At 38.4% G+C, this 10,976-nt stretch overlaps 1 protein-coding gene across 3 annotated transcripts in view; it reads right to left on the reverse strand.

Moving 5' to 3' along the window:
• Positions 1–6,475: 6,475 nt before the first annotated feature.
• The window catches only part of SMAD4 (SMAD family member 4), a 100,228-nt gene continuing 95,727 nt past the window's right edge, over positions 6,476–10,976 (reverse strand). For 2 of the 3 annotated variants that reach the window (XM_023510179.1, XM_003784700.3), the window contains exons 11-12: positions 9,474–9,612; positions 6,476–8,006 (exon numbers count right to left, since the gene is read on the reverse strand). In XM_023510179.1, coding sequence (XP_023365947.1) covers positions 7,795–8,006; positions 9,474–9,612 — 351 coding nt within the window. In that variant the 3' untranslated portion in view covers positions 6,476–7,794. Of the gene's footprint in view, positions 8,007–8,836; positions 8,950–9,473; positions 9,613–10,976 lie in introns of all 3 variants that reach the window. The other variant, XR_002772039.1, reaches the window with a different exon arrangement.

Below are 10,976 nucleotides of genomic sequence, written 5' to 3' on the forward strand. Positions count from 1 at the left end.
AGCTGGGACCACAGGCGCCCACCACAACACCTGGCTATTTTTTGGTTGCAGCCGTCATTGTTGTTTTTGGCGGGCCTGGGCTGGATTCAAACCCGCCACCTTAGGTGTATGTGGCTGGCACCTTAGCCACTTGAGCCACAGGCGCCGAGCCATGGGTCATGTTTCTTAGTCCGTTCTGCCAGCATGTCTTTTAATTGGTACATGCAGACCACCTCATTTAGTGTAATTGATTTTGGCAGATAAATCTGAGATTTGATTATTTTCTTTGTTGTTTTTTTCTGTGTTCTTTTTACTGCTCTGTCCTCAGTTACTTGAACATTTTTTAGAATTCACTTTATAATGTTTTTGACTATATCTTTGTATAGCTTTTTCAGTAGTTGCACTAGGTATTATTTTATTGTATATTCATAATTCATCACAGTTTACTGCAGTTATTTTACCAGTTTGAGTGAAATGTAGAAAACTTATATTTCCTTTAACTCTTCCCTGTTAATATTATTTTGGATATTTCCTCTCTATATATTTGAAACCACCTTAGGCAGTGTTATAATTTTTGCTTCATCTATCAAACATAATTCAGAAAACTCAAGAAAAGCCTATTTACCCATACTTTTATCTTTTTTTTTTTGTTTCTTCATGATGTTTAAACTTTATTTCTTTTTTCATTTTCTTTCTGTTTAGAGAACCATTCTCATAGGGTAGGTCTACTAAAAACAAATTTCCTGAGCCCATCCTGTCCATCTGTATAAAACCTAGTAGTAGCCCAACAAATCTCTACCAGATGCCATTCTAAAAGTAGGGCCAGAAGTAATGGAATTACTTTTTCAGACTATAAAGGGCTCAAGGAAAAGGATATTACAATTTATCAGTGAGATAATAAGGGTGAAGGAGAGCTGGGGAATGTCCTAACTTTTGAGATTGCCATCTGTGGAAGAGTTGTAATTAGTGGGGAGAGATGAAATAAATAAAAAGAAAATCAAAGGTTAACTCAGAGAACAATGAAGAAAACACACAATGGACCTTTCCCCTCACAACAAAATGTTTTTTTCTTGACTGCCAATCTACTATCTTCTTCAAGTTCTAGCCTAAAATATTATAAATTTTAGGTTAGGAAACTGTGAGAATGAATCTCACAGCCTAACAAATATCTCTGAAACTCCTATCAGCAAGAGAAAACGTTGCTGTTACGCTATTTACAAGCTGATGTCATAGAACCACCTTATCTGACCCTCCAACATTTGACCTCCATATCACGGAGGCAGCAGATGGGAAATAAGTAGCTTTCTTTAGCTCTTAGATGGGCAATGGAAGTGTCTCCAATGTCTGCCTGTCATTTTAGCATCCTGGTTTTCATAATCCCCTAGTACCTACCTCCTCTCTAATTACCATTGCTGTGCCCCCTTCCTTTTAGAAATGAGAAAAGTAGGGGGCTGTTATTCCAGGGTTATATTTAAAATGTTCTATTTCTCACTTTAGTGGCCACAAAGCAATAAAGGATAATACTCGCCTCAAGTCTGAAAATTCTCTAAGTCATTAGAAACTCTTTCCAGATCCAGGACATCCACAAACTTAAGAAAAAGAATGAGCACATAATGATTTAGTTGGCTTTCTCTTTTAATCAAAAACATACTTTGTTACAGAGTTCTCAAGAAAGGTTCAACTATTTTTTAGCCACAGACTTCAACCAGGCAAAAGTATACAGAAAGCCACAAGGAACTACTGGAGCTTTTCAGCTGACCAGTTGTTCTAAAAGCAGAAGCTAAGAGTGGCTCTTCTCTGGGTTTTGGCATAGCTGCTTTCCCCGCACTTCAGGGGAAGAAACAGAGTTGGAAAATACCACCAGCAAATCTGCCCCCACCCCCACAGTCATTTCTTTCACACTGAGCTTTACAGCCCACCAGATTTTTATCATCTACAAGCATTCATACTTTTCCCTTAAATCACGCATCCAATGCATTGAAAAGAACCCAATATTTGGAAAAAGTCTGCCAACTCCATGTTTAACCTTTTAATCCATCCAAGCCCATGAGTCCTTCTATCAATGACAAACAGCCTTAGCAAGAGCAGCTGGTTTCATCCCTTTGTCTCCAGCTACCACAAAGCTGGCCTCTACCAGGACTCCCCAAGCCCCCATACTCAACCCAGCCCAAGGAAGCCTTCCCAGGTCCCTGAAAAAGCCAAGTTCATTAATTATACTCATCCAAGGGCAGACTGGAAGAGAACTCTGAAAGGAATGATCCAGCCAAAAGTCATCTTACCAAAATGGACCTAAAAAGAGCCAAGAATAAAGTGAATAATGATCTACTGGTATTGTTTCCTTGAGTCATATAAACCATTTTAATTGACACAGTTCGGAGGAATTCCTGCTTTGAACATAAAAGAGTTAAAAAACCAAAGACCCAAAGTAATGACCTCTAATAATCATTAGGCATTAACAATAGGTTTTCAATCCATTTTAGTTGAAAAACAATTACCAGCTCACAGCACTTAGGAGGATGGTGTCACACACATACCAACTTGAAAGTTAGAATGTCATGACTCAAAGAAAGTCTTAACAAATTTTGACTAGAGATGATGGGAAAAGAAAATGAAGGCTTTTCCCCCTTTCAATTTTTGTGTTTTTGTTTTGTTTTGTTTTTTAAAGTATTTATTGCAGCCCCTAAGATGGTGCTAGGCCTTTGGTTAAAATTAAGTCTTAAGGACATACTATGTAACTTTTTGTCCATAGGAGAACAGTAATAAAATATCAAGCCTAATCTCCTTTGAATAACATGGAAGTAAGTAAAAAGCCCCCTCAAACAGCAGAACGAAGACAGGAGGAAATCCAGAACTGCTGCAAGGCAGGCAAGGTCACTTAGAACTTCAGAGCTGGAATAACTCAGCTAGTCCAACTCCCTCATTTTACAGATGAGGCAACTGAGGCCCAGAGAAGGTCGATGACTTGCCCAAGGTCACACAACAAAACGGTGGCAGGGCACAAACTAGAGAGTGCAACTGTGTGGCCGAGCCCAGAGCCATTTCAGGTTCCAGGGTGAACAAAGAACACTGGCTCTGGACCTATCGAGAAAGCATCTTAAATAAACTGTGAAAAGTATCCGTATCAACAGAGAAATGATTGTCTTCACCAAAGTTTTCTCCTCAGTCCTTCTAAAGAAAGGAAAAAAGCTTCATTCATTCATTCCAGTCTGATGTCCAAATCCCTGAAAACATCAGCTACTCCTTGGGGCAGGATATCAGACCCTCGATTCTCATAAAGGCACCTATAGGTCAAAAATATCTGTACAGGAAGAAGACCAAAAGGCAAGGCTTAAAAGGGGACACCAAAACAAAACAAATGACACTCTGGATTCCCAAGGTCTGTTCTGTTTGGTTGTGTGTTTGCTGGTGTCCTCTAGGCAACGGCATTACCTCTGGCTGTTGATGCTAATAACCCTTGTACCCCAGTTTTTGTATGAGCAGCATTCAAGTGGAAGCAATGAAACCTTTCAAAGTATTAGTCTAGGGGGTGAAATATGAATATGATTCAATTTCTCTCTACTTTAACTACCTGAAACTCAGCAAGAACAGGAAGCACTCTACGCAATCAAACTGATGTCAAATGCCAATGCAATGAAGTCTTCTTCAAAACTTCACAGGGAATCATCTTGGGTCCTGTCCCAGAATTTGTACTTGTGTTTTAAAGTTAAGTTTTAACAAGTTTGGTAATCTGGTTTCCTTGCCTAAGCAGTCAGAAATAGCATGAGAAAGGGAAAAAATACTAAGGGAAAGCATATTAACAAGCACACATGAAGGGGGAGCTGTCACGAAAGGGAGAAGACCTGGAGAGGAGAGAGGGGTTTGCAACTTCAAAACCATAGCAGTCTGAGACCCCTTAGTAAGGGCAAAACAGTCCCGCCTGTCTTAAAAGGCCCTGAAGTCCTCAAAAAGCTAAGCGCAAAAAGAAATATTAAATCCAGTATATGTTCTAATATACATATTAAATAACTCCATCAAAAAAATGGCTAAAATAAGAAGTTTTCTGCTTAAATAAGGCAATTTTGGGTTATGTGGAAAATTTCATTCCACAGTGATACCAGATAAACAAGAATCTAGCAGCCTGGGACAAGTGCTGAGGGTAAGGCTGGGCCTAGGACACTGCTTTCTGAATGAGTAAGGCTGCTGATTTTGTACAACCTTCTTGTAGAAAAGAAAATACCTAGTTATCAGGGAAAAAACAGAAAGGTTTACACGAGATTCTCATGGCCTATGCTCTATAATCTTGCAAAAGCAGATTTAGGTTATTTACATATAGCTATCTACAAGACGGGTTCTACCATGGGGGGAGCATTTCCTCATGCTGACTTTACAGGTAACTGATTATTAATTAATAAATCAGTGACTAATTTTACAGGTAATTGTTTTAATATACTCTTTTACCTTAGTGACCTCAAGTCACCATTTTCTAAATCTGCTATCACTAAATAAAATGCCAGTGAAAAAATGGCAATGCTGAAGGGAGTAAAGTATAGAAATCACAGACAAAATGAATTCTGTCCTACTCAGCGAATAAAACGGCTTCTCCCAAAAGGCTCTCCAAGTGCCTGATCTGTCTTTGCAGAAAAAACCTAATGAGTAACTATTAACCAGTTACGACTAAAACGGGCACAGAAATATTTCATTTTTTTTTATTTCATGTTTGTTATTCTTTAACCTCCACATATACTTCAGAAGCAATTTGGTAAAATGTAAAATCTTCCTTCCCCAAATGGACACAGTCAAAAAGATACTTGCAACTCACCTGCCTATAATTAGCAATAAAATAGGAAGATATTTATCATCTGGAAGACAGGGCATTTTATTTTATCTTCAAAATTTGTATTACCACCTTTACACACCACACCCTTCCTCACTAAAATGGATTTTAGATCTGAAATACAACACGCCTAGTATGTGTGCAGTTCACTTGGATGTTTCGAGTACAGTCATCATTAAGCCAAACCATGCAAACTATAAGCCTGCACTGTTTACAGGAGGAATGGGATAGGCAACCCATCTAGTGGTTATGGCAACAAAAATGAGTCATGTTTCTGGAAAAAGCAAGCATGTGTGGAAGTGATTTATGATCTTTGCATATCAGGGGCAGTAAACTATAAAAAATGAGATAGATTCTATCCCACAAAAGAATCTACACCTGGCAAATAAAGGCAACACTGTGAAGTGTCCCTTAGATAATGCACTGAAAGGCACTGGACAGAAGTGGAAAGGGTCTCATACTGTACGTGGTTCAACTATCACTCGGCTTTCACTGAGCTCAACATTTTGAGTCTTGAGATATGAGTTAGCTAGAGAAAACCCACTCAGAATCATATCCTTAGAATAACCAGATTCTGAGAAGTGTAGAAACTGTTTTGCCCTCAGACATAAAATTATAAACCTAATGAGATTCTTTAGTATTAATCATCACAGATGACCACCTCCAAGAAACAGAAACACAGATTAACAACCAAGCTCTCAGGAATAACTTGATCATAACATACTAGATGTTTTCTCAAAAGCATGTGACTAAATCTAGGTACAAATACAAGCAATTAACAACTAGAAGTATTTCCGTATTTTATGGCTCTTCATAGAAAGAAACCAAGACCAGTGGCTTGGCTCCAAAGAGATACTTCTTAGCAAAAATTTCTCACATACTCTCCCCAGATGATTAAATATGGAAACCTTCCTTAAAGTAGAAAATGAGTCACTAGATTATATCAATGCACGGTTAAGGTTTTAATCAAATCATCTGTATTTTTAAAACATCTGTTACTCTAAAACTCTCTCCTATTCCTCATTCACAGTAACCCATGGACCTAAAATCAACAAGTTCTACAGAAGGTATCATTTTATAAGTCTGCCAGCAAAACTTAAATCATCAAACTCTTACAGAAGAAAATTAGGTTTTTACCAAAAGTATTTTTAAGTACTGAAGAGTACAAATGAGTTGGTAGAGAAGTTATTTAAAAAACAGAAGACAGAGCTTGCATCAAGATCTATGTTTAAATCACAGCAATAGTAAATTCAGTGGTTTCTAGGATGATCTCACTAACAAGACCTTCGGAGTAAGGCAGTACAAGATTTGTTCATTTCAGGTCATAGAAGGAGGACTGTCACGTACAATGTTCATATAGCTTTACAAAGCCCTCCAAGCAAAAAGTAAAAGCATCTGAAAGATAATTCTTCATCTTATTTTACACAATTTATCCTGTAGACAACCTATTTATCACTGTATAGATAATCAGACCTATTTTTGCTACAGTAAAATAAAAATCAAAAAACTAACCAACTCTACACATGATACACATCCATGTGGGAAGTCCTGGTAGAGCATGAGGGTAAAACCAAAGCTGCCCAATAGAACTGGCTGTTGCCTGTCATTTAGTAGAAGGTGTCTCACCACTGAGATTGGACTCAAAAGTGCAGAAGAAAAAAATCTTAAAAATCAAACCTAGAATTCAACTTTGCATGTTGAGATTCAGTTTTATTTATGCTACTAACTAGGTAAAAAGCATACATATTATGTCTGTGGTACAGTCAATACATCTGCAACTTTTCTACTGAAATTCTCTATACAAAGTCACTGCCAATTGATATGATCATTGATGGCAAAGGGCTAAGAATAACCACAAGGTATAAAAAAGTTTGCAGTCTTGCCCCAAGATACAAAAACTGAATTTTAAACAATGTCATAACATACATGATTTAAACAGTATACGAAAAAAAGTCACATGTCAAATCAAGTACAAAAATATCCAAACTACCTATTAGGAACTGTAATGTTTACATTATTCTGCACAGTATTTAACACAGAATTTAGCAGTTTCCAAAATACTCCTTATTTAGTTTAAGCACTGCCACCTTTGCAGAACAGTATAGAGTGACACTGCTTTTTTTAGTGTTTTTAAAAATACAAAACCTTTCCCTATGAATTAATGAAGGAAAAAAATTCCTCTTCTAGGCTCCTTAGTAACCAACCCTGTGCCTAGAAATACAGAAGAATACATCTACTGTCTAAGAGGGCAAACGTATACTTCTCGATAAACAGTCATCCATTAGGGACGACAAATGTAATTTAACTGACATTTCTTTGTCTGATAATTCTAAAGAAGTCTCAAAATACACACAGATTAGTGTTTCTTTGCCTTGGGGAAAAAAAAAAGTTGCAAGACAATCTGAATTGAAATCATCTTCACTAGTTTAACTTGCAAAAAATATTTTGGATGAAAGGTTATAATACATTGCTATCTTATTTTTTTAAACACAGAGTAAAGTAGCTCTTTGTAAAATTAACTCACCCACATGGCACAATATTTTTGGAGAAAAGTATGTTCAACGATAACAACTTGCACACAAAGTAACATAGGTGAATTAACTTTGAGAACTTCTCTGTCTTTAAAATCAGTAATATTGGATTTATTCTGTAGAATAACACACATATCAATGTTCTGCATATAAAAGGCTCTAAGACATTTTAAAGAGCTAAACTTCCCAGCACTGGAATGATTCCTTCATACATAACTGGTGAAGATTTAATAAGAATGTATTTTTTCTAATCTTCAAGCGCTGAGCCATGCCTGAAAAGTTCTAAATAGGGGGAAAAAATTATTTTAATCCAGTTTCTGTCTGCTAGGAGCAAGGCAGCAAACACATATTCCAACTCTTTATGAAAAGATAAAGCAGAACAAAAGTGAAATATATCTTCAGATTATAAACAGGATTGTATTTTATAGTCCGCCATCCTGCTAACGTTAAGAACCCCAGCAGTAAAAGACCTCAGTCTAGAGGCTGTGGGTCTGCAATTGGCATGGTGTGAAGTACTTCGTCTAGGAGCTGAAGGGCCCGGTGTAAGTGAATCTCAATCCAGCAAGGCGTTTCCTTGATGCTCTGTCTTGGGTAATCCGGTCCCCAGCCTTTCACAAAACTCATCCTGAGTATGCATAAGCGACGAAGGTCATCAACACCAATTCCAGCAGCAGCCGACAGACCTAATAGAGAAGATTGGCAAGATGTCAGAGGGACAAGCTGACCTCTCTTCCCATCCTCCCTCATTCCTAAATTAATAAAGTGACCCGCTTTCTGTACTTCATTCTCCTCAGCATATAACTTCTCTGTCAGTGCCAAGATGTAACTACAGATCTGAACTTCATCAACAGGGCTGAAAACTTTCAATTAAGGCAGTTTTTATTCCACATGTGTCTTCTAGCTACAACCAATTACAAAGCAAATTACCACAATCTGCCAACACCTCACCTATTTTTCTCTTTAGAAGCAGAGGCGAGGGGAGGAGAAACAACTTGTATTTAAGAGGTAGCACATGTCCTTAAGCTGGTTCTAGGAACCTCTTACTGTCTGTCTAAATAGCCTAGTTCAGAGTAAATATAACTAATAGTGAGACAGTTAATATTCCTGGTTTAACTGACAAGAATTCTTAGATGACCAAGATGACGTCTATCTCTTAAATTTCCAGTGTGACAGAGCGGATACACAATTACTCAAGGGGGTCAACAGCTGAGAATTATCAATTTAAATAACAATTCTGGACTCTTTGGTAATAGAATGTTTATAACATCAAAACTAGCAAATTACTGGGTTTAGAATGCCTAAATTTTTAAAAATTAAATTTCCTAAATAAATATGCCTTATCTACCAAACTCCTGAACATAAGTCACAATGGAGACTCTGCATCTAGTTTTCCAGTCAGAACACACATCTGCATTCATCAATATTACAACGAAACTAATGGGAGGAATTTGCATATACTGTAGAGAAACCTGCAGGGCCACTGCAGTTTTCTTAGCCAGTGTGATTTGCTTACCACACTGAAGAGGTTAAGAACAGGGGTTGAATGAATCACTAGTTATGCCTTCAGACGTGGAAGATGGGTGCCACGTGTTTCCATCATAAAAGTCTATAGTCAGGAGTTTAACTCTGCAGTAAAAAATTCCCCATCAGTGTGAAACCTGGCACACAGTTCAATTTTACCCTAAAATTAAAAAAAAGTCTACAAGTTATCAAAACACCACCCTCACTTAGATTTCTCTCCATGCTTAGCATACTTTAAAAAAAACTGGAAAGGTGTCCAATTGTGAAACTGAAATATACTTTCCTTACTAGAATAAAGCCAAGCACTTCAGTAATTTATAACCCACCCTGGCTGGTGAGGCAGGAATCATAATAAGCATCAAAAAAAGAGGGGCGGGGGATGGAACAATACAACAACAACCCCCTATCTCCTTTATCCCGTACTTCTCTTTTGATACAAAAAGAATGAGTCCTAGGGAAGGGTGACTATTACAGAAGTTTTTACCAATTCAGAAATGTTACCATCCCAGTAAAAAAAAAAATTTAATTTCTATTATTACTCAAAGTAACTAACCAACTAAGTAAATGAAGATAAAACACCAACTATTACACTTAAAAAAAACAAACCCCCAAACCCAAAGCATACTTACTGATAGCTGGAGCTATTCCACCTACTGATCCCGGACCAGGGATGTTTCCCGCCACGGCTGCTGCCTGGGCGGCCGCTGCAGCCTGAGCAGTGGCCGCCTGCTGCTGCATCTGCCGGTGACACTGACGCAAATCAAAGACCTTAAAAAAAGGAAAGGGTTTAAGTTTCATGCTATGAGTCTGTCAAGAAAGATTCCAAACATCAAAAATATATATGTTATTTATTTAAAATTCAGTTTCATTTAATACTCATAAGCAAAGGGTGAAAATTCACTTTTATGTAGATTGTAACTGGTGTAAAACTAGTTAGAAAAGGTGGCTTGCAGCTCACCAAGAGGAACACTTCAACATCATGACGCTGGCTGCCAAATGCCTCTGTATCTTTTATCTAGTTTAATGTAGGTAAACTGTTACTGTTCTTGTGAAAAGCCACCCAACCTGTGTAAAATGAACAGTTAAAAAGTCACCTCTACTCTGCCATAACCTCACTGCTGAGTTTTCCTTAGGCGGCAGTTGATGACTTTGGCCACCTGGCCAACTTCTCTTCTTACCATTCTTTATCATTATTGCTACTAGGAGGAGTGTAAGAAATGGCACTGTCACTATATGAGAAAACATCTACGTTTTCCAGAGATGTATACTTCAGTCCATAATAGTAACACAACATTATCTAAGACGGCCGTTCTCAACCTGTTGCAACCCACAAGAACTGTATTAAAGGGCTGTGGCATTAGGAAGGTTGAGAACTACTGATCTAACACTTGTTTTAAATCACTTAACAAAGGGAAAACAGGGAAAAGGGAAAAAAGAAATATAAAAACTACTTAATCTGGATAATGAGTATATAGGATTTCATTAAACTAGTTTCTCTACTTTTCCATATGTTTGAAAATGTTCATAATTTTGGCCAGACGTGGTGGCTCACGCCTGTAATCCTAACACTCTGGGAGGCGGAGGTAGGTGGATTGTCTGAGCTCACAGGTTTGAGACCAGCCTGAGCAGAGTGAGACTCATCTCTAAAAATAGCCAGGTGTTATAGCAGATGCTTGTAGTCCTAGCTACTTGGAAGGCTGAGGCAAGAGAACTGCTTTAGCCCAAGAGTTTGAGGTTGCTGTGAGCTATGACACCACAGCACTCTACGAAGGGCAACAAAGTGAGACTGTCTCCAAAAATAAAAAAAGGAAATGCTCAGGCTTGGCACCTGTAGCTCAGGCTAGGGCGCAAGCCACATACACTAAGGCTGGTGGGTTCGAACTCTGCCGGGACCTGCCAAACAAGAACTACAACAAAAAAGAGCCGGGTGGGGGTGGTGCCTGTGGCTTGGTAGGTAGGGCACTGGCCCCATATACCGAGGGTGGTGGGTTCAAATCTGGCCCTGGCCAAACTGCAACAAAAAAATAGCCAGGCGTTGTGGTGGGCACCTGTAGTCCTACCTACTCAGGAGGCTGAGGCAAGAGAATTGCCTAAGCCCAGGAGTTGGAGGTTGCTGTGAGCTGTGTGATGCC

This window comes from Otolemur garnettii, unplaced genomic scaffold (assembly GCF_000181295.1).
Source record: "Otolemur garnettii isolate 467f Iridium unplaced genomic scaffold, OtoGar3 scaffold00012, whole genome shotgun sequence".
Taxonomy (NCBI): Eukaryota; Metazoa; Chordata; class Mammalia; order Primates; family Galagidae; genus Otolemur; species Otolemur garnettii.